Source organism: Ammospiza nelsoni, chromosome 1 (assembly GCF_027579445.1).
Source record: "Ammospiza nelsoni isolate bAmmNel1 chromosome 1, bAmmNel1.pri, whole genome shotgun sequence".
In the NCBI taxonomy this organism is placed as follows: domain Eukaryota; kingdom Metazoa; phylum Chordata; class Aves; order Passeriformes; family Passerellidae; genus Ammospiza; species Ammospiza nelsoni.
The window spans coordinates 11,474,428-11,499,314 of NC_080633.1; the positions used below are offsets into that span (position 1 = coordinate 11,474,428).

Genomic DNA, 24,887 nt, shown 5'->3' on the forward strand with positions numbered 1-24,887 from the left:
GCAAAACTGTGGATCATTTTCAGTCTTGTTATTTCTCATAATGTCTTTGTTCTTGACTCTCCCAAATATATTCTTTACATTTGGGAAAAAAAAAAAAAGATAATAAATTATGGCTCTCCCATGATGAAAGGTTGAAGAATAATAACATTGAAAGGGGATGGAGTTAAAAAAAAAAAAGGAGGAAGGAAAATATAGTTTTTTGGCAACAGTTTCTAATTTATTTAGTAAGATTTCTAAAAAAGTCCTGCAGCTTTGCACAGTAATATCTCCCCAGGTAACTTGATTAATTGATTTTTTCAGTTTCACAGAAAACAGGAGACATTGTGATCTTGTATTGGCTTCAGTAATTGAATGGGAGAAAGGAAAGCAGTTAGTGAAATACATTTATTTATGCACTACTCCTCAATATTCTGACTGGTCTTTCATGTTTTTCTCCTTTTGGTCATTATGCACAGTAGAGTTAACCTAGAGAGTTTGCATCATCAAGAGCATTTCAGAACTATAATGCATCACTAATAATGACACTGACTATGTCTCTGGGTCTTAAGGGCTCTGCAGAACTAACCATCCGATCCTCCACGCTACATTTGAAGAGATAATATTGTTCCTGTTGAAGGTTATTCTGCTGCCAAGTCAACTCCTAGGGAGGATGGGAAAGGAGAGGTGGTAGGTGGCATCTTCCTTTTTGCTGGCATCTTTACTATTGAACACAATGGACACTACATTATTGAAAGGTTGTGATATTAGAAGTAAGAATTTGCTATATCTGTATTATAGCCAGCTCCCGATTCAACTGATATCTGTGAGACAGGCAGTTACTGTCTTTAGAAATGTTTAGTAAACATAGATTGCTTATGTAGAGTTCATTTTTGCTGTTCCTCTATATCACATTGACTGCAGGTGTTAGAAGGATTGAGTTCCATAATTCCTGGAATACTTGAAAGCAAAAAATCTTGAATCAGGAGCAGTAGGAATGAACTCAGGAGCCAGAGCCATGGTACCTCTGTCCAAGGCCAGCTCTGACATCAAATGCAATGTAGGGCAGTCTCCTCTTGCAAGCAAGATGGCATTTTCATACACTTATTGATTCCCCAACCAAGAGTTGGGAATGTTTCTGCTGGGATTTTTAGGTTGATATTCTTGACTTTGGAATGATAAAATTGAAGTTAACAAGGGAAATCACTCTTTTCCCTTTCACAGGAAAACAAACATGTATTTTTAAATCTTCATGTAAAAAGTGTAGGTAAGCCATTACTTCTCTGTTGAACACTCCCTGAACACTCCCTGGAAGCTCACAGGGTTCAGGTGGTTAAAACCAATTAGATTTTGTTGGTGTGTAACATCTCACTACAGAGAAAAGCATTAACAGTGAAAAATGTACAGGACTTTGCTTAAAGGAAAGATGAAAAGTTGAAAGGTGATTGCCATTTTCTTTAGCTCTTCCAGAATGAACATACTCTACTTTGTCCACCTAACTATCTGAAATACCTGTGAAATCCATGTCTACTACAGATCTTACCTATGAGGGAAATTATTCAAATGATCTAATGACCTGACTTAGATTGATACTAAAATTCTGGTGCTCTCTGTCCAAGTTAGCAAAGAATGGCATGTAGCAGAAAATGTGGGCAGCCCATGGCAGAGGCAGACCTAAGGACATACCTTCCTGAATCAGAGCCAGAACATTTTAGGCCCTGGAGAAATCCAAATGATAGCAATAGACAGTTTTCAAAACAAAAATAAGGAAATAGTTTTGGTGAAGGATTGCTTGGAGCTCTGCCTCCTGAAATGAGATATTCACTTTTTTCTTAGCGACAGGGCTGTCTGTCTCACAGTGTGAGGCTGTATCTCACACTGGAAACAAAAGCTCTGGGGCCTCATGCTGTCTGAAGAGGAATTTGACCAACATGCTCATAACTGAACATGCCTCAGCACATTGAATCTGAGTCTGGAATGTGCCCTTCAAGGCTGCTGCAGTGGTTGAAATCAGTGTGTTGGGGACCATCTGCAGACCCTGGGGAGGCGTGTGCTGCCCTGAGCCTGTGCCTGTGGCAGCACTCCATAATGAGACACCCAGGAATCCTGCGCTCCTGCTAGAGGTGCAGCCTGGATTCAAAATGACCTGTGGCTGGTGATCATCTGCCTTGACCCCATGGCAAAGTGGGGATGGCACATTTAAGATCAGGGACAGGCATAGTCTTGTAACATCATGAAAGGCAGACAGGTTTAAGCAGTGAACAGGGAATGATTATTCACTGTTTCATGCAATCCCAGCACTAGACACAGCAGGTTTGAAGCAATAAAAGGGTGCACTTTTTGACAGCACTCTACATCGCTCCTTGTTCCTGGCCGCTGTTGAGATCAGAGGTATCAGTGGGCTCTGGAGAGGACAAGACAGTTCTGTTGATGCCTAAGAAATATCATGATTCAGGTGCAAGCTCTAGCAGAGTAAAATTTTCCTAGGGGCTAGAAGGTTATACCAAGGGGAGGATCCCCATTTAAATGTCCTTTTTCTCAAAACATCATTTACAAGTGTTGAAGATCATGAACAGAGCTAGGCTGCCTATTTCTAATCTTCTGTGATATTTCTTACATTCTTAGGTACAATTTCTTTTATTCTTAGGCACTGCCTTCTGGGGATGAACAGGGTGGTCCTTTCCTGTTCAAGAATAAACCTTCATCAGAATAAGGTTCAAGAATAAACCTTCATCAGAGACAGATGTTTACTTTACCTACAATTACATTTCAATGGTGCATGGTGTCTTTAATAAGTTTTTCTAGTATTAGTTCATTGATCAGAAACCACAAAAATCATGTCTGTATGCTATTAATCACCTGTTGAAAAAGCAGGTGTAGTTAAACTGCATGGCTCCCTTTATAAAGAAGGCCTAAGGGAATGTGAAACAGGATTTGTATCCATTTCAGCTGGTGGAACTCTGCCCATTGATACAGCACAGTTGGGAAGCAGTGCTCCCACAGGATGCTCAGTGAGCAGAAAACTACAGGGATAAGCAACCCACTTTTCTATGTTGCCAGCATTCTCCTGGGCTCCTGTTAAATTGTTAACACAGGAGAAGAATTTTCCACTTGTTCAGAGCAAATCTCTGAAGCTCTTTAAAATATGGAATTACTCCAGAGGTACATGTGTGCTATAGGCTTTAGTGGGATTTAGGCCACTATACTGCAAGTGAACACAGAAATAGGGATGAATTTAAATGAATTCATATTTTAAAAAAATATTTAAATATTCAAATAGTAACACCTAAAACATTTTTTTGTATACCAAGAAATAAATAGCTGCCTTTTCACTGGAGCATATGTTTGACCAAAGGGAGAACTGGGTAGGATGACCCTGAAAACAGAGACATTTGCTGTTTCTCTTTCAGAAAACGGAGCTTACCCTGTCCATGTGAGCTGTTTTACAGCCCACGCAGGCACAAAGCTGTCTTGGTGTTGCAGTAGCAATAAGAAAATGGTGTTACAGTGTTTGGCTTGTACAAACTTCCTACATTACCTAAAAATAACTAAGTAGCACATTTGGGGACTATTACGCAGGAGGCGCCTGCACAAACTCATCGTGTGCATAATATGTTTCCTCTGTGTGTGTGTGTATACTTCTCACATGTCTTCCTGAAAATACAGCCTTCCTGGGAGCCATTCTGAAGGATTTTCAGAGTTTTTTTTTGCCTTTGCTAAAATCTGTAATTGCCTGCCTTTGCTGTGCAGCAGAATAGTGTGATGCCCATGTGATGCTCAGCAGCAGAAAATAGCAGGCTGTGCTTCCTCACTCCTCCAGCAGCTCTTCCCCTTGCTGGTGCACCATGACCAAACCAAGGCAGATCAACAACAACAAGGGAAAAACACCAAATTCCTCCCACTGAGTGGCTCTAATAGGGCAACATGGCAGCATGTGTCTGGCTGGGAAAGAAACCAATGTGGTAGGTGATACTAAAATGTTGCTCATTTGGTTCAGTAAGCTTCCCTCCCTTTTTTTTTTTAAAGATTCAAGTTGTGTTACAAAAAGCAGGCAGGATAACAGGCAATAATTGCTTCTAGGTGACAAATGGAAGGGCTTACTGAGGGTTATTAATTCCTAACTGCCACTCTTGGGCTTCCTGGTGTTTGGAAAACTTCTCAACTCCTTCAAACCCAGCAGGACTTTTCTCCAGCTGTACAGTCATGGGCTCAGAGAATTGGTTGAGGTGTAAGGGCCCAAGAGAATACTAATTAGCCAAGAGTGGGTAATTTTTGGGTTATAGCGGTTTATTTAAGCCTGGTTAATCAATTCTCAATTTGATAGTTCTGTGCAGGGCTAGGACCTGGGCTTGATGATCCTTGTGGGTGCCTTCCAGCTCCCTTCTGTGATTTCACATGAGGACTTGCCAGTAGTTGCAAAACCTCCTCCTTTCCACAATTGCCTTTTTATTTATGAACTTTATTGTTCATCTATAGAGAAATGAGACTGCTTACTTAAATTGTCTTCATCCTCCATGGTGGTTGGGCCAGGACTCAGGTACTTGAAGGGTGCTATGAAGGTTGACAGTATGCTGAGTTTTTCTAGAAGAAAACAGAAGAAAAGATACACATAAAATAGGTGCTCAGTCGATGCATTCACATCTACTTCACACTTTTTCTCAGGGCAAAACATCTTGGTAAGTCTGTTTGGTTTTAGGACCAATGGAGGAATGGCCTGAAGTTGTGCCAGTGAAGGTTCAGGTTGGATATTAGAAAAAGGTTCTTCCCCCAGAGGGTATTTGGGCACTGACCCCGGGCAGTGGTCACAACACCAGCCTGACAGAGTTCCAGAGGTGTTTGGACAGTGCTTTCTGGCACTTGATGTGACTCTTGGGGATGTCCTGTGCAGGGCTGGGGGTTGGACTCAATGATCCTCATGGATCTCTTCCAGCTCAGCACATTCTGTGATTCTGTGACTCTACAGTACCACCACAGTTTACTGAACCTCAATGCATTTATAACACCTGGCAGATACAAACATCAAACACATATTCCTCCTGGTTTCTGACCCCATGTAATGTTTATTGACTGTGCTTCCCAGCAGTGGTGTCTGAGCACTGCAGAGTAGGGGATGCTTGAACTGGTCCAGCTGGGAATGGGGGAGGCAGTCAGCCCTGGGAGAAGGGACATGAGCACTGCTCTAATGGATGAGATCATGTACTTCAATTGTTTCCTCTCCCCAGTGGAGTCTGAACCAGAATTCTTAAGAGAAAACTCATTGATGGATGGCACAAAAGACTACCATGGCTTGTAATTCTACCAGTTTTTGATATGATTTTTGGAAAACTCTCATGGTGTTCCCAGAAAGCTATTGTTCACTCAATAAGAATGCTATTTGAAATCCCTCTTGTGTGTTCATATTAAGTGCTTTTAACTGCAGTTTCTGTTTATCCTGCAGACAGTGTATAGCAGAGACATTTACTTCCAGTGCCATGATCAGACTCTGCATTAGAGGCCAGGGCAGATTCAGCAAAATGAGAACTCATACTGACTTATACTAGGTTAATGCTTGGCTCAGGACTTCTCTATAGAGAAAAGCTGAAGTTAACACAAACACCAGAAACAGATATATATGTAAGTGTTTTATTTCCTTTGATAACTAGTTTGTTTAGCTGAACATTTATTTTTTTAAGGCTGAATTCCTTCTGACACACTATGGAGACTTTATTAAGGACCAACAATAGCAGAGTGTCTACTTGACAGAAGAAACAGAAACACATCTAACAAAGGTGATCCACAGCTTTGAAGACCTTTGTTGCTATTCTAAAGTACTTCTCTGTTTAGAAAGCTTCAGCTATGGCAGAGGAAATAGGCAGCTGAGGCTCACCTATTTCCTCAGTGAAAATGCTCTTTACCCTGCACATTGTGAACAATGTTGGCCTCTCATCCTGCGGCAGAAGCATCAATGTATTCTTTCAAGGAATGTATTCTTTCAAGTGACACAAGAAATAACATTTCCAAGGGAAATTTCCTTATCATTGAGAAAATATTTCTCTGATTTTCATCAAACTACCTGCCTGCTAAAGTACCACTGGTCTAAGAGGTATTCCAGCTGAAGAGCTCTTTAAACTTTTTCAGCAGCCCATCAATTAGCTTTTTTGGCCTGGTTCTTCCTACATTTGCAAACAATCCTTGTTTTTGTTAAAGACTGTTATCAGAACCCATCAAAAATGACTGCATATATTTGCCCTTGGCTGGGTAACATTACAGCTCAATTCTATTACAGGAATTCACTGTAAAAGCTGACTGCTCTTTGTTAAGTAAATACAATAAGCAGAATAAAAGATTGCCTGAAGAAAACCTTTTTTCCGTCCAGAAACCTTTCAGCCCAGACTAATATATAATTAGAGCACAAATTAGCCTCCTTCAATTGCAATTTCATTATGGGATTGCAGTGATGCCAGGACCAAAAGAATGAAGCTATTTATGAATGTAATAGCCATGAGATTTTTCTAAGTGAATTCTTTGACACTTTTCTTGCTAAGGCATTTCTCACTGAGAAATGTGGTGTCTCTGTACGGCGTCTCACTGTGTGTGAGACTTGGGTTGTGATCCTGATAAAGGCTGGTATTCACTCCTGACTTCCTCAGCTGGTTCCTTTGATTGAAGTGAAAAGAGCGTAGGCTTTTGGGACTGAATCCAAAGGCTGCATTTGGTAAGGGAAATGCTTCAGATGATAGACACAGGATCAGGGCAGCCCTTGGCTGTAGTACCAGCAGTGACTGTTGTGTCTGGGTACTGAGATCCCAAAGTGTGTGTACTGCACCTGTGCCTGACTGCTGACAGCTGTCAGACCTTCAGGATTAACTCTCAGGACACTGATGTCACACACAAACCTGAATCTTCTTTGCTGAGAAAATATTCTCACTTATCATAGTGAGAATTAATTATTAACCAAGCACTATGGAAGTGCTTTCTTGCTGCAGTGGTTAATGCTTACTCCTGGCACCAATCAAAATGCAAATCCATTTAGTTTTGTACTAGGTAAAGAGATATTTTATGATTTAATTTTGTGTAATTGATAGGTGAAATTTACAATGTGGATTTAAAATTCATCAATTTAATTTTTATTTTGTCTTAAGGGACCCTTCAACCATCTTAAGCTTTTGTTGGTAATGTTTTCCACTTGTTCCCAGAGCCCTTGCTGGTGACTTTACTTTGTGTGGCAGGGAAAAGGGATGTGAAATTTGCTGCATGCTTAGAGTAGCAACGGATGGGATTGTGTCAACCAAACAAAGGCAGGTCCTAATAACAGGATATAATTCTATCAATACCAGTGATAAACATTATAATTCAATATGTCAATCCATTGGCTAAGCAAGGGAACATTTAGTGTGTGTCTAAATGGGAGGAGGAGGAGGAGGGCAGGGTTTTGAGTAAGCTCTGTAAAAAGAGAAAAGCTGTAGTAAACATACAGACTGCACAGATGAATTATTGACCCAGAGAAGGAGGAAAAGATAAATGACAGAATAATTATTGAAGGTGTTTACAGGGAAATAGTCAGGTTAGGTTTAAAATTATTGGTATTATTTTGCACTTCCATCTTTTGCACATTATTGCCTGCTGCTGTAAAGGCCATGAAGCACTTCAACTTTATTGCCAATGGTGAAATTCTGTGCTAATTGTCAAGATTAGAAGACTTGTATAGTTGTACTTTATGGTCCCTTTGTAGGTTAATGCCCATCATAATTAGCCTTGTTTCCAACAGTTTGATGAAAACTTATGAATAAGAATAAAGGACAAGACTGTATTTGAAAAAATCATATAGAGAAATACCATGAAAGCCTCCTTCTCCCATTCTCTTTTCCTTCCATGGCTTTGCTTTTTTTTTTCCTTTATTTTTTTCCCCCAAAAAAGAAGCAATAACAGGTAGCCCAAAACTAGAGAAGCTATTTTTAATTTATAATTGTAAATGATCTCTGTATTTGTCTGAGGAAGATATTTATCAAGGTTAGAAGAGAGAGTTTAAGTAGAAAAAAAAGACATTTCAAAAATTCTTTTCTACAGAAATGCAGACTATATAACCCTACATTTATTAGAAGTAATACATGAAGGTATTATTGCTGGCATTAGAGTTGTACCCAAAGTCTCTGATGCCATGAAGAAGAGGTTTCATAAAGGCCTACATGGACACAAGGAAAGCTTTATTTACAATGGAAATTGAGAGACGAAGAGCAGGTATAGTGGAATTTGTCTCTAGCTGCCCTGGAACACTATTGCAAGATGATGGCATCATATTTTGTAGTGCATTCACTATAAAAACAGTCTTCCAAGTGGAAATCTGCTCCAGTAGTGTAAGCACAAAAATCATAATTTCTTTTGAAGAGAAGCCTATTAGAGGAAGGAAAGGTCAGTCTTCTGTTTTGTGATGGAAAAGGATTTCAATCCACTCTTCTGAGGATATATTTTCCAGCAACAGTAAATAATTAACACAGAATCATGAAGTGTTTTTACAGTAGTCATAAAAATAGTTAAAATTGAAAAAAAATGGGACAAGATATGTGTTGAATGAAATACAGAAAATGCTTTAGTACAAATGATTCAGCAAAGCCTGGCACATAAGGCAGGCAAGTTTCCATTAAAACCTGCATTTTTGTGAAGTTGCTTTTGCCCTGGGGATGCAGTCAGAAGGCTGGTCACAGGTCCTGTAAATACACTTTTATTGTGAAGACAAGAATGCACATATACAGCTATAAACACCTTTGTGCCCTTCATACCTATCAGTATTTGAAGGGCACCAGACAATACTGCTTGATCATCAACTCTAGGGAAGTTCTTTCACTCTCAATCACCAGAATAAAAGCAACAGGAACAGCAGGAGCTCAACACTTTTAAAAATCAGCCCTTATACATGTTCAACAAATTGTTTAGCTTTGAGAAGAGCAGACTGAGTGGGGTCATAACAGCAGCCTGCAAGCACATAAAGAGCTGCTGCATGGAAGAACAGAGTAAGCTGTGTTCCATGTGCATTAACACAACCAGAAGTAATGGACTTAAATTACACCAAGGAAAATTCACTTTAGGCATTAAAAACCCCTTCCTAACAGTAGGGATAGTGTAGTGCTGGAATAGCTTGTCTAATGGGGAGGTGCTGAAGGGCTGACAGCTGGAATCTGCAGGGGGTTGCACTTCCTTTATAGAAAGGGCCCATCCTTTATACTCTCCCATCTCTACAGACTCCAGCAGAAAAACTTGTCCTGACCATGAGATCCTGCAGCAGGGTCTAGCTCAGACTTGGAAAAGTGAGCAGGATTTGCTGGTATTTGCAGAAGTTTGTGGCTTGCTCTTTTGCTTGGCAGCTAATGAGCACTATTAATAATTGTTTTTCAAAAATGCAACTTTCAAACACAAGAAGGATTAGACAGATGGATACCAGTGGTTTGCTAAATCAGAGTTAACAATGTTTTACTGAATTAGTTTCATTCTCATACTCAAATTAATTACCATAAACTACTTTACTTGTCAGAGGTCCCTTCAATAGTATTCTTTTAAAAACACAATGCAGACATTATAAACCAGTCCTAAGCAATTCATTTGGTCTGTGTAGAGTACTAAATTACTCAGGAAGGGACAAATATGATGCAATAGTGTAAACTCAGCTGCAAAATATCTTGGAGAAAACATTATTTTTCACTTCTCTAAAGTATTTGCAGCTACTTGAATGGTTACATTTTTACAGTTGTGTTTAGCCCTTAAGGAGGGGGGATATAGGGAAAAGAGAGCCTGCACATCAGGAGATGATCCTTTATCTTTCTTCCCATATCTTAGTCAGTTCAAGCTTGGGCTGACACTGACTGACAGGATGAAGAGATTCTTAATGCAAAAGAAAAATATGGCAGATTTGTGGAGAAAATAACAATGTCTTTAAACCACGGCACTTATTGGGGAGGCTCACAGCCTTCTAAATTATGGCTTGTACGGCCACCATGCTGCATTATTTAATTTAGGCAGCTGGTTTGTAGGTAGGGATTTACTTGCATGGTGTCAGAATCAGCCCTTACAGCTGAGTTTGAGAACCAGGTGTTGAAACAAAAGTTTCTGAGTGTGCAGGACTCAGCAGCATTGCCCAAGTGCTTTTTGCTTCACATGCAAGCAGGCAGGCCCTGTGTTATGCTTTTATATCCACACTGACAAAGCTGTCCCCATGAATTACCACCACAGTTCCACTGGGGCTGGGAGGGTCTCTGTCCGTCCCCTCCAGCCACGTTCCAGTTGGAAATGTGTCTGCCCTGAACCCCTTCAGAGGGCTGATGTTTGTATAGACAGAGCAGCAGCTTTGGCTGCTGCAGGGGCTCCAGTTTGGTGCCTTGCATGGGATAAGCGCAAGCCTGAATATATTTGCAAGGGGCTGTTGGCACAGGCCCATTCCTGCTTGGTTTGAGTTTTCCTCTCTCAGCCCTACTCTGTGTGCTCCTAAATCAGAGCTCTGCTGACACCATGGACCCTTGAGAGCCATCAGTCAGTGGAACTGGAACAGCACACCTGGCTGAGCACTCCAAGGGGGAAAAAAGAGCCTTTGAACTGGAGAATATGAAAGGGTTAAAATATGTGTATCTGTTCCTGTCTGTAGCTGTGATGCTTGGCACCCCTGAGAGCACGGCCTTTGAGGTGGACAGTTACTAAAGGTCTGCTTTGTATAATTGGTTTTTAATCCAGAGCGTTTGCTGTGACATCCCACCCTGGCCCACATGGGAACTGTTAAGGAAAGCTTTTCTTAGAGGTAGCAAAGAAATATGCAGAGAGAAAAACCTTCTGGTTGAATATGATTTTTGATTGGAACAATTTTCTTAAAAACAGAGACAAAAGGGACTATTCAGATTAAGGAATTTAGGTTTATAAAAGAAAAAAAAACCCTCATCATTACTCTATTTGTTCTCTGCTTCAGCAAGGACCTGAAACAAAGATGTAAAATATCAGAGCACATTGCTTTTAGTCTGATAACTAAAAGGAAGACAAAACCAGGGAACATTTTGGTAGTCAGCATTTCAGGAGAAGGTTTTCAGCTGCTCAAAGCAGGTTGTGCCTCGAGTTAGAAGTCAGAGGTGTGAACCTGGAGCCATGAAATGTTCCTCCGAAACAGGGCAGCAAGCTGTTCCGTACCATGCAGTGCCCAAGCACCTGCTTCTCTGCCTTGCCTGGAAATGCAACATGGCCTGCCAAGTGCAGGGGTCTTCTGTAACCAGATCTACTTGCTGCCTGTATAATTTTTTTTAAGTAGTTCTTGGAGCAGAGAATACATTTTTTTCTCTAGTCTTGTTCAGTGCTTAGCAAAATGGGTTCTGTGTCCAAGACAAGAGCTCTGGAATGCAATTATATTGAGTAGCAAGAACAGTTTATGGTATTATGATACTGCAGAGAACATTGAATGTGAAGCACCAGTTAGCTCAGGGGCCTGGCAGCTGGACTAATCCTCTGTGCATCCCTTCCCAGCTGTCTGCTGACCCAGAACTGCTGCCTTGGAAAGCTTTTGGGGAAGCTGTGTGAAATGTTTCACCAGGGCCAGTCCAGCACCTAACAGGCAGTGGCAGGTCCATGCCCTGGGCTCTGGCCCTTCTGCACCCCACCAGTACCTCCACACAGGGCTCTGAGGCCAAAGTCACTTCTGCCTTATCACTTAGGAAGCAGAAAGGACCAGCAAAAGCCCCATGCATGGGATTTATATGGATTCATTCAATATGGTCTGAGGTACACAGGGATATATTTAATTGATCACATAATGCATTAAGACATCATTTCTTTCTACAGTGGCATGTCCTGAAGCTCTCCTGCATTTCTGGAATGGAGACAGTGGGGTTTAGCTGCAGATTTATCAGGAATTCAAATGGGCACTTGCATAGCCAAATCTCAGGGGCTGTGCTTTGGTGCTCTGTACCAGCCCACTCCAAGCTCCTTCACCATGGAAGACTCTAAGGAATGAAATGTGTTGTGTTGTGAAATATTACTTTCTTATTACTTCCAGTAAAGAGCAAAGTAAGTAAAAAAACACAAGGTGGTAGATGGATTTTTAATAAGAAAGGCAATGTGTCTGTGTTTTGTTCTTTGTTAGATTCCTTGGAAATCAATTTGAAATCTAGTTCAGCCTAGTAAAATTAGATCTAAAACTATTTAATTTTGTTGCTAGTGTTTCTCTCTCCCAATGCCTTGCTTGAGGACACGCAGAGATAAAAACTCTTGAGTTATTATCAGTTTATGTGACTCTGTCTGCCTGTGGAGTGTACTATATTATGTATCTCTAAGTGATCTGGCTGTGGCTTGAAAATTGCAGTTTAAAATCCACTTCTTAGCAAGCTCCTTATGCTATTTGAACATTCATTTTGGAAATATTTTTATTTTGCTCTCTACAAGCTATGACACGCTTTTATTTCCTTTTCTTTTTTATCCTTATTTTTTGGGGGGATGTCATCACTTTAGAAAACAGGAGAAACACAGAGAAAATAATAGCATGAAACCCACCTGTTCCTAATGTGTGCTGAATAGAGATGCAAGAAGACCACAAAAATAGCCAGTGGATTTATTAAGCATACAATAAATCAGTGTGATTAACTATGACTATTTGATTGTATGCCAAACAGGATTATCAAAAAGTCTTCAGTCATATGGGCAACTAGTTTGGCCAGTACCAGGGTGAGTAGGTTAGTTTCTTATCAGCCTGTGTCTGTACAGATCTGCACTACTTAAGGAGACTTTGCTCAGCTGGAACATAAAATGGTATGAAAGTCCTTGATTTGGGTTAAGGGAGGTCTGCCTATCAATAATTTAAACCTGTCAACTAAATTATGATTATGTGAAACATGAGTGGTCTAACCCAAAGTAAGAGTAGCACAGTTAGTAAAGGTATTTAAAAGGATGCCTGGAGCCAGTGGAGCTGAGGCCTGGGGAGCAAAGCAGCTGCCTTTGCAGGCAGGAGTACAGACTAAGGCTCAGCACTGTCCATGCAGAGGGACAAGGAGGATACAAAGCTTTGTGCTGCACAACTTGATTTTGAAGGGTTTTGCCACCTTCTGAAACTAGCAGTCCTCTCAGGTAGACAAATTCTAAGGTGGGTCTGAGCTGCTAACACCAAGTCTCAGTTTTCCAAACTTTGTCTCCAAGTTCAGCCATTATCTGCTGTAAGAAAGGCTGAACAACACCAGGAGGGACTGATCTCATTGGCACATACACCTGCAAATAAATGCCAGTGGGATAAATGCAATAAAACCTTCCCAGTAAGTGCCTATTGATTTTACCTGGAACATGGATTTAGGCTAAAAGACTAACTAGTAGATGTCCAAAGCTAGGAGACATGATTTCTAGACTACCTCCCTGGGAAATCCTGACCTGTGTTATCACTGCCTGTGGCTGCATTACAAGGTGCAGAAAGGGATGTCCTGCTTCCCTGAGCATTGCAGCCCCTGCAAGAAGGCTTTTCTATTGACAGGATTTATTGGTATTTTCAGTCCTTGATCTATGCATACGTTTGGGTAATGAAATGAATATGTTACTGAAAGGGGGATCAAAACTCCTTTATGCTCACAGAGCTCCCACTTGAGCCACTCAAAGATCTGCAAACACCATGAGTTACTACATGGAGAAGCTGTAAAGGTATTTGTGTAGGTGCAATATGGATGAACAGCTAAGATATATATTTTATACCCTGTAAAACAACAGCTCCACTGTGAAGTGAGTCACCCAACATGGGCATAGCAATGTGCTTCACCTCAACACAACACAGCTCTTTCAGTTCTTTTAAGGTTTCACTTGCAGTTAAGGTTTCCTCAGCAGTTAAGCCCACAAATGCAGATGCAGAGCTCTCCATCTCCTTTCCAAAACTGGCTATGGGACTGATGTGGAACAGCCCCAGCTGAGTGCAGACCCTGCCTGTGAGCACTCCTCTGTGAGCTGTAACCCTCTCCCTCCCAAAATGAATACCTGCTAAACATTGGGAAGTGAATGGCCTGCATCAGAAAGCTCCAGCTGGCAATTAGTGCTGAAAGGCTTTTTAAAATCTCTTCTCTGTTCATCTGCTGTAAGCAGCCAAGTATGACCTCTCCCTTTTGTACTTCCATAACAACAACAACAACAACAACAACAACAACAACAACAACAACAACAATAATAATAATAATAATAATAATAATAATAATAATAATAATAATAATAATAATAATGCATATTTAACCTGATTCCTGCCCAGATTTATCCTTGGTAACATGAGGCAGTCTTGTGTTAACTAATCTGTCTGTGGGCAGAAAGTTAAAGGCATTACCATTACAGTTTAGGGTGATATAAGAGGGCTGACACTTGCAGGGCTTTCTTTGGAAAGATGCTACTGAGAGAAGTCAGGTCTGCTAATTGAGCCAGTTATTTCAGTATTTAGGCATTTAAATTCTCATTTGACCCCTTGGGGGCTGAGACAGCTAGGAGGGGATAGGGGCTGTCCTGGGGCTGTCCTGGGTGCTGCTGGTATTACAGTGCCTTTGACTGAAAAGCAGCTCCTTCAGTTTCACCTGTTAAGGCATGACCCTTCAATATTTATTAAACTTTCCATCACTGCTTGTAGAGAGTCTTAACATCTCAGATTCATCACTGATACTTTGTTAGTATTTTCTTTTTATTTTTTCAGTCTTTATTCAATCCTAGGACAAATGGCTTCAAATCTATTTCTCAATTAAGAGTGGTGACAAAGGAAAAGTTTGCTAGAGCTTTACAAAGAAGGCCAAGTTTTCAGAGTGATGCAAAGGGAACTTGACACCTGACTCCCATTAACAATAATAATGGGGGTTGTGCATCTAACTCTTTCTGCATTGCGCTGACATTGTACCCTTGAATGTTAGTACAGTTCAATAATTCTCCAAAGATGAGGCAGCTTATTTTCTCTGCCATTGCTGCTTTGCTGGCATTTTTATGGCATTCCCAGAAGTACTACCTGTCAGAGTTAGTACTTCCAAGGATGGCATTGCTTTGGGGTGATTGAGGATTGATGTAATTAAAGAGAAGGCAGTCTACTGCTTGCCCATGGGTATTTTATATTAAGCATTTCACTGCACAGCTACGATTGATGATTTAAATGATGACAAAGTTGGGCTGCTCTGTATGGGCAACAGTGATTCAAACCATGAATTCAGGGATGTGCAGCCTCTATTTTATGTTCAAAATTCTGAGAGTGCTGCAGAAACAGAGCTTTCTAGGAAAACTGCAACTTCTTCAAGAACCATTTAGCAAAGGATGGTGTTCCTGCTCACGGCAGGGAGCTTGGAACAAGGTGACCTTTAGGGACCCCTCCCAACCCAACCCATTATATGAATAACACCATTGAAAACTTGCAGAAACTTGCCACAGGAAGGGATAGTCCCAGTCACATCTAGGGATGAGTAAGACCATTATTTGGGAACAATTTGGAAAAGAATAGGGAAAAAAAAATATAATATTACATCATTAAATAAATCCCCTGGTGCAGTTGTTGTGGTCTTAAGTGGGATTTTCGGATTCAATCTACACATGCTTTTGTGCATATCAACATCTGGAGCAGCCACTGTAGGCTTTTTTTAATAGTCAGTGAATAGCCAATATAGCCCATAGCATTAAAAAACATTGATTTTCTCCTAAGGTAAGTATGTGTTAGCTCTGCTCTGTAACCTGAACATATTAAAAAACACACAAAATATCAGACATATTATTATCTCAGTGTTTACCCCTTAACAAAATGATGAAGTGTTAAAATCCTACAGGAAGGCTGCTCTTTAACACTGCAGACAGAGTTTGCTAAGGAGAGTCTGGGAACATAAACCAGCTCTTTGTGCAGAAAGAAGAGGAATCTCTTTCTTCTCTTCCCTGCTATAATGTCCATAAACTCCAATTACATTTATAACTTTGCATTAAATTAAATATGTTATTTTACACAAGCACTTAAAAAGTCCACTAAATATCCAATAACAGTTTTCTTTATTCCCTTGTTAGCAGCTGCCATGGCAGCAGGACCTGCACAAGAATGAAAGTGATTTAGTGCATTGATTTGCAGTTGGCACGGCCCTCTGTTCTCAAACAGAACTGATTAGCTTAGCAGGAAAGTGCCATTTACTTTTATCGTGTTTCTTTCCTTCTCATCTCCCTTCAGTGGCTGCCAAGAGGAACAGAAGAGCTGTAACCTCCTGAGCAGGTTGCTTGCTTTCCTCAGCTCCAAATTCTGCAATTCTGAGGACTAATTTGCCTGGATAGTGCTGTGGCATCAATACAGATGCCAGGGTTACTGCTTTGGTGTGGAGAGCCTGGTTCAAGCATGGCTTAATGAAAGAGGCCATGAAGGTATACAGCTGATGGGAAAGTAAAAGGCCGCTGTAAAGCAGCAGTTCCCAGGCTCGATTTTGCAAATAACTAGGTTCTCAGACACCTTTTCTATAAACAGCAGGATTCTCAGACAGTCTTCCCATAACAGGCAAAACATTCTGTCCTTGGGCTCTCTGGGAACAGATAGCTGCTCTGGGAACAGATATGAAGGTTTTGAGAACTTTTCATATCACAGTGAGAACGCTGGTCCTGTTTTCAATAAACAAACCACAGGTATTGTAAAACAAAAGGAGGGGTTAGAGTTTTCTCTGTAACCTATCGTGAGCTTGAATTTTGCAATATGCATGAAGTTAATTAACACTGTTATATAAAGTGGCTGATTTAATCAATAAATCGGAGTCGATGCTGATCAACAACAAGATGGGTCGTCTCCCTTCGCTTTCAACACTTTGGTGTACTGGAAACTGGTCCCACTGAGGTCTTTCAGGCTCTTCCTACACAAAATTAACCCTGACTAGGAGAATCCCCTGAGTGTCCAAAAGTGCCATCTAAACCAGGATTTTAGATGTTTTTTCACCATTTACTGGTAAAGCAAATAGGACAGCAAGGCAAAATATCTAGCTGGGAAGGTTTCTCTTGAGTATCTCACTTTTGCTTCATAAACTGACCGTAGGGCTTGCCTTCTAACACATAACATTTGAAGGACTGTGTACACACTTCTGCACCTCTGATCTTCCATGTATTGAAGCTGCTGGGGAAACTCTTGATTCACCAGTTAAAAGTAAAGATTTTCTGCAGTGCAGAATGACCAACAGCTGCAATAAAACAGTGGGAGTCATTGAATTGAATTAGCAATTATTTTCCCTTGAAGACCAATTCATGACAATAAGTTCAGTTTGCTTTGGCTAAGACTCCATCATTTCAGGGGTCAGATCCTCAGCTGGAGTGAGTTTCTGTGGCTTTATTGAACTCCATGAACATACACAGAGTCATGCCAGCTGAGGTCACTGGAATAACGCTGTTTCAAAGCCGTTAAGGTTCTGATCCCATAAACTTGTCCTGACTGTTCAGTCTCATTAGTACTTTTCAGGTCTCTCTCAAACTTGTCAAAAATTCAACCATGCCTAATCTTCTTAGGGGTGTTACATATTTCCAAGTCTGTTTCTACTAAGAAATAATAAGGAAAAAAACCAAAAAGAAAGGGTGGGAGGCTGAAAACCTGGTTCAGAGTTATTTCTGGAAACAAAGATTAAAAGATGAAGAGGGGAGAGAGAATCTCCTTCCTACTTTCTAGCTGAAATTCACTCAATAATATTAATCCTTTTGGACTCTTTACAGTTAGTGGAGATGAAGAAGCTAATCTCTGTCTCTTCTACACTGGAGTCTCCATTAGTTCTACTAAATAGCTGGTGCAGCACCAGAGAAAGGAGTACATACCCATTTACCTCCCTTCTCCTTTGATCTCAGCAAGAGATTATAAAACAGCTCCCATATTCTGTTCTTTCATTTTAAAATGCAAAGCAATCTGTAACTTTCTTCCCTCTGGCACAGGAAATCCTGGTGAGGAGAAGGGCCCTTTACTAGAAAATGTATAGCTCACACTTTTCAAATGTATCTAACTCCATTAGTCATGTGAATTCAGTCTCTTTTATTCCCTCCTATGAACCATCTTTCCTCCTTCCACAACAACAAAGAAAATCCTCTTTTCTGGTAAAGCAGGCGTTATTTGAACTTCACTGATTCGAAAGACTGCAGTATCTGCCACAGCTAATGAACTCCAGGCAAACTAGGGGTGTGCTGACAGGGCAACATGACCACAGTCCTCTCCCAAACCACCAGAAAATAAAAGCTGCCTCTTTGCAGGGCTGAAAGTACTGCAGATGTGGGTGTACTCCCTGTCAGCAAAACCTTACTCTCTTGGTGCTCTATACCATTTGTTTTGCCACTAGTGGCAAACTTTAATAATCATCAGTTGAATTTTAGGATAAAATGACTCATGCCTTAAACTCCATTGATTGCAAAGGGATGTGTGCCTGGCTCAGATACAGAATAAACATTTGGTCAGATAAAACCAACATCATATGTCTGGTCATCCACAGCTCTCTCACAGTTACATCTGTGAAATGTCCTCCTTGGCTGTATTCTGGGCTTTCTTCCTGTGAAAACTCAGACACAAGGTGATAGAAGAAGGGAAAATAATGGCACCAGGGTGCAGAAAAAATATGGTGTCAGAAGGTGGCTGAGGGTCATACTATAGCTGGATGGCATAGAAATATGGAGGCACACAGTTGTGGCCTCCAAAGTGGATCCTGTAACGCTGTATCAAAGCCTAAAAGAATTACTTAGGTTTGGAGAGAATCTAGCATCGGATGCCTCAGAAAGAGAAACACAGGTGACAGCCTTCTTAGTGTGGTTTTCATGAAAGCATTCAGTAATAAATACTGAAGATTAGAGTGTATCCAAAATCTATTCCCCTTCAGGGCTTGGGGAGCTTGCTTGTGGTAACTGGGAGGGACCCCTTCAGTTTCGGAATTTTTCCTGAGGACTGATGCCCAAGCCCTGTCTTTCAAATTGTTACATTGGGAAATGGGAACAAGAATCAGAGTCTTTTGAAATGGGGTAGCTGTGGGTGACAGTGAGGGTAGACCCTTGCACCCAGGTGACACAGTCACTGCATTTATCTAGAGCAGGACTTTGGACTGATGCCGTGGAAGGGCTGTGGGCAGGTTTTCCATATAGGAAGAAACAATAACAGATATTTTCCAGTAATTCTGCTCTTCCCTACTGCCACTGGAAGGCACCAAACTACCCAAAATACCAGTCCTTGCACCAAACACACTTAAGGACCATGCTCAACGAGGTCTTGCTTAAATTCCAAGCCTTTTGATTAAAATCTGCCACGTTCTGATCCACAGCAGAGACTCTGGGAACTGCCACCACGTGGCTTCCCCATGAGCACCTTGCAGCAAAGCTGGAGGCACAGGAGCACAGCCACCTCCATGGGCACTGGATCCCTGTCCTGAGCACAGCCCTTGGCTGATGGTGGCAGGGAATGGACCCCAAGGAGCTGGCACATTCTGCTGGAAGCAAGTGCCAGAACAGGGCAGGGCTCAGGCTGCCATAGGGCTCATCTGAGAAGCCCTGATGGGGGCTAACGGCCTGCAGGTGGATGGTTCTTTGTTGTGCTGCTGTATGGAAATGCTAGGCCAGTGTAGCAAAACAATATTTCTAACCTCACTCTTCACTACTGGAAATAGGCTGTGTTTTGATTTGTTCAGTTTTGTAGTGTTGTTCAAATGGAACAAGTTCAAGTTGTTCAAATGTGGAATCCGGGACAGTGGGATATATTAGGGGGTCATACCTGTAGTGCCATGGCTAAAGAACAAGATATTACAACCATATATATTAACATTTCCAAGGCATTTGATTGTCCAAGACTATTCAGAATGTCCAGGAGCATTTGTGCTAAGAAAATTGAAGCACTTTGGCCTTAGCTGAGCTTCAGCAGATAGATTTGCTTCATATTTGTTAACAGGAGTTACAACGATAGAGAAAGAAAAGGTGACAAATTTGTCTCCAGAAGAAGCCATACAGTAAATCTCCAGGGAAGAGTTTAATGGGAAAAGGTGGATTTCCACTATTCTGCTTCCAGACCTTATAGATGGTTATCAGGACAAAGGTAATTATCTAACACCGGTGATTTAAATACAAACAACACAATCATTCATTTCCTCGGCTCTGAGTGACAAAAACTTCAGAGTGCAATGTGACCTCTGCCACTTCCACAAAAGACTTACTAGCAAGAAATGAACTTCTTCAATTCAAAAAGAAATGGAGAAAAACAAATCCTTATCTTCCCTCCCTAAAGGGACAACAAGATCATAAAGTCATGCTCCATATGGCCCTGCCACTGTCAGGTGGTTTAGGCAGTAGATTGAGGTCTGTGTCATTGATATGTGTAGACCTCAAGATCTGTCTAGCTTATGTCTACTGCTGAGAGAGTGATTTGTATCTAATTTGTTCAGTAGCTTTTCTGTTTGTATCAGACTTTGATTTTTCCAAATATACTTGTCAGTAGAATTTACTCAAGTGCACTTTGCAAACATATTTTAGCCTATGCAAACTATTTGTTTTGACTGTTCACTACTCATGCTGTGTAACCAGCCACCTAAGGCAAACTGCAGTTTTCCACTGGTTTTGCAGATGATTGATCCCTGAAATGCCCTGAACTCCTTTTGCAAATCTCTGCTGTAATCTGTCTCTGGTCATTCAATAAGGTTACCAAAAGCTATTTTTCAGTCATATAACAAGTGCCACTGTCTCTTGTCTCAACAGATATGCTTAGTGTCCTGACAGAAAACTGTGATGGAAGTGATTAGCACACACACAAAATGAGTTGAAAAAGGAACATTTTCACGATTCTTTTTTCTTTTCTAACCCAGACATATTTAAAATGTAAAATTTACTTCCAAATCTCTTCGTAAGTAGATAAAAACTGCAAATGCTTGCTTGCAAAATTCTTAATTGAAAATAAGCTCAATAAAACTTCTAACATGGATGCATCTTTTCTTGGCATAGCACTTACCAGGCTGCTGCTGAAGAGACCTGGAGTTCTGGACTGCACAACTACACCCACAGTTTGAATCCATTGGGTAAGTTATAGCAATATCCCATTTTTTACTCTGCAAAATGAGATGTGATTGTTGTTCCTGATGAACAGCAGTGGACATACTTTCCTAGAGAATGAAACCAGAGAGCCTCACAAGACTAAATCACAATCTCTTGACCGCCCCAGAGCCTTTCATCTGGTCAGCTTGATGCTTAGCTCAGTAATGGCTGAGGTTAGATGAGATGAACCCCACTCTGACTGTTTTGATTTGAAACAACTCCCAGTGCCAGGCTGATAAAAGCCTCGTGCATTAGTACAGAGGTGACACTGCCTTTTTTGCAGACACCCCCATGGAACAAGCATGTTGTTTTTATGGTTAGTTAGCAGGGATTTAAGGAATGAACTGCAGAGGAAATCCGACTGCTAATGATGCATCTGTGGGCAAAGGTGCCACAGCCTTCAGAGTGCAGCAAAACAGAGTTCCCAAACGTGTGTCACTTGTGACAGCCTCATCAGCTCACTGACGTCCCAGGCACCTCCTGGGGCCATGTTTATTTCTGACAATCTGGTTCAAAACATATGTCATGGATCAGAGAATTTTGCATTTTTTAATGGCCAGGCTGGGGTCACACACAAAGGCTTCCACCCTCTTGCAAATATCAAAATCTGACTCAGACTGGACGTAACCCAAAACACCTTGTCATGACTCCTTGTGGGAGCACCATTACATGTGGCAAAACTAAAATGAAAATAAAGATATCTGACCTAAAATAGGTAGCATGTATTTTTGTAGAGGAAGGTCATTTGTTGCCGTTATTTTGAGTACTCTGCTGACAGAGGCTTTTCTGTATCTTTCTAATTTCAATGCTTTTATCTATAGCTCTTTGTGTAGATTTGTCCTTTCAATGTGCACTGTTGTCAATGGAAAGGTACTGTAAATCAGTTTCAAGGTGTGACTCAGAAAAAGCTGGCAAAAGGACACTCTGAAATGTTCAAAGCCATGCTGTGCATATCTGCAGTTTGAATGGATACGCATGCAATCCTCTACAGTTTGGCAAATCTCATCCATAAACTGCCTCCCACCTTCAAAACAGAGTCAATGTCATCCAAAAAGGTTCTAGCACATGACAACAATGATTCCCAGCTCTTGAGGACAGCCTTGCATCTCTGCTATGGCTGCTGTCTATGAGAGAATGTACACATACATCAAGTTTGCACACATACAGACATACATTTACAGGAACCTTTGTGATTTTCCAAACACAGGCACCGAGTTTGTCAGTCAGAGCCTCCAAGCACCTAAACACATACAGGAGCCACCCACACCTCAGAGTTCCTGGCATCCATCTAAGGCACTCATGATTGAAACAAGGTTCCCTATGTCCAAGAGAAAATCTTCATGTGAGGCTTAGAAGACTCACAGGTTTTTAATGCCATTATGGTGAAGCTTGTAGAAAAGAAATCAAGGACAGAGATTTGGAGGGAGGTAGATCTAGATGAATAGTGCCTTTATAAGGAATAGCACAGAATACATTTTTAGAAAGAAATCCCATTATGACTTAAGATGCACAATTACCCCAGATATTGCCTATAAGCCCATAGAAGAATAGGATTTCCTGGCTCACAAGAATGATTTTCTTTTTGCAGGTCTGCTCTACACTATTATTGAAAGAGCAAAAAATATCATAGGTTCTCCCAAAACAATTTAGAGCCAGGAAAAGGAAGGCTTCCTTCCATTCTTCCCCATTTCTTGCTGCTGCCCTGTTCTGACAGGCTGCTGCAGAGGACGATGGGGATTTACTGTTTGCTCTGTGGCACACTAAAAAGCATTAAAATAAAAAATCCTCATGTAAATAATTGCATCAATTTTGCAATCAACCAGAAAACAAACAAACAAAATCCGGTGAGGCCAACACTGAATGTGCTAACCTTGCCAATGCTCTGTATAATTAAAACAATTTCACCTTGAAATCTGGCATCCATTATAATATGGAGCACCTCCAGGCTTTAGCATTTATTTGTTTTTATGGACCTAGCTAGAACAGAGGTTTGTACATGAAATAAATTCTAGTCTTTTTCTTCTGATCCATTTAGCCATTATTTTATGCCATCTATTTGCTACATATTAGCTGTCTCTTGTTTCTGTTGCTTCACCTGTATGACTTAGGAAATACCTCAGTGCATCTCACCTGGCAGCAAAATTAATCACAAAAGCACTGATATCAACATACTGACAAAACCTAAGTAAATCCCAAATTTGTGTTTGCATTCAGTGATTTGCTGTTGTTGTCCTCTAGGTAGTGAGAGAACAAAATTTTAAAAATAGTTCTTAATCTCAACACTAGCATTTCAGATTTCCCACCTCATACAGGAGCTCAGTTTACAGGAAGTGTCTGACAATATACTGAAAAATTGTTGATATTTTTCGGGAAATCAATTTACATAAATTAAAAGGGAAGCACCCAAACTGACATACAAACTCCTCATCTTTGCCCTTAACTTTAACATGAGAAATGGATCTCAACCTCAAGCTTTAGGAAAATGCAGACCTTATTTTAAACTTGAGACCTTACACCTGCATACTTCACTCTTCTTAGTCCAAATCTACTCTGGTTCTAGTACCAGTCTGATTCCTCACTTAAATTTAAGTCTTGCCACTTGGGCCTAGCTTTAATTTAAATTCTGCAGGTTTATTCAGGTGCCTTCCTTCTTCTAGCATCAAATGGTTTCAGCTAAAGAGATTTGTACTTGAAATGCACCCGTTCAGCATTGGCGCTGTTAAATTAGAGGTGATATATATGTGTTTGTGGGCACAGTGACCTTTATTAGCTCCTCATTATGTTTGAAAATAGTTCTTGTTATCTGACTGAATGAATTATGCTGAGCATTGTTATGGCTCAGATAACCTATGGAAACTAGTTATTTTTCAGGGTGTGTTAAATGTTAAAACTAACAAGCAGTTAGTTAAGCATTACACTGGAGACTATCATCGTGTCTTACAACTTGGAACATGCACTTTTAAGACTGTTCAGATTAAAGATGAATCAAAGCACTTCAGCTTCAGGGATAGAACTGGAGGTGTACATCCCTCCAGACAGAACTGGAGTGTAAAATCCAACACAAATTGCTTTTAAAATTTAATAATTCACAAAATCTATGGTTAAGCACAGCCTGGCTGGGATAGATAAGTAAAATAAATACCGCAAAGTCAATTTTTAATAATCTGTGCCATGAAATTTAAGCACAAGAGAAAACATTTCACAATCAAGTCTGAAGCTTTTTGTAAATGATCAAATGAGAATTTTATTCCCCGTCACCTACCAATGCAAAATGCATCCAGTTTATCCTTTAGTCCTCACAGCACACTCCTAGATTCCTTTGTTTGAATGCCTTTTAATTCTAAGAGAGCCTTTATTATGACCTCTTTTTACATCTAGAGTTATTTACAACCACCTCAGAAAAAAATGGATTCTGGAGCCTCTTCTTTGCTGGTGAATTGGTGCCTCAAACGTAGGAAATAATGTAATTAGTTCCTGTGCTAGTCTGGTAACAAGTGGTCTGGTATGTTTATCTAATTATTGAGACAACACATTTACAACTGAAGGGATTTTGTTATAAGAGGTTTATAGTAATCTGATTCTGATTTAGGCTGATCTTCAGTCTCTTAATGCCAAGTAAAAACTGGCCTTCAAGCAACATTTTTGTATGATGAAGAATAAAATCCCAGATGGATTATGACAAGTCTGTGTTGTCCTAAAAGAAAAATCAAAATGAAAAGCTGGGAAAATTAAATGGCAAGGATAATATATATACACAGACTCATTTGAGGGAGAGAGAAAATGTGAAGATTTGTACGTATTTTATGCATCTGGAATCAGTATGCTAACATGCTGTTTATGCTAAGAGGTGTACCATCTGCAAGGAATAAAAAAAGGGAGAGATTATACTATATTATGGGGAAATCATATTTTGACTTTATTATTATGGCTGCGGCTATTTT

At 40.5% G+C, this 24,887-nt stretch overlaps 1 protein-coding gene across 2 annotated transcripts in view; it reads right to left on the minus strand.

Annotated features, from left to right (window-relative positions):
- ADARB2 (adenosine deaminase RNA specific B2 (inactive)) overlaps positions 1-24,887 on the minus strand; it is a 306,224-nt gene that overhangs the window by 103,463 nt on the left and 177,874 nt on the right. The window contains exons 1-2 of one of the 2 annotated variants that reach the window (XM_059487055.1): positions 20,864-20,927; positions 4,471-4,557 (exon numbers count right to left, since the gene is read on the minus strand). In XM_059487055.1, the coding sequence (XP_059343038.1) occupies positions 4,471-4,557; positions 20,864-20,927 (151 nt within the window). Of the gene's footprint in view, positions 1-4,470; positions 4,558-20,863; positions 20,928-24,887 lie in introns of those variants that run through there. The other variant, XM_059487045.1, reaches the window with a different exon arrangement.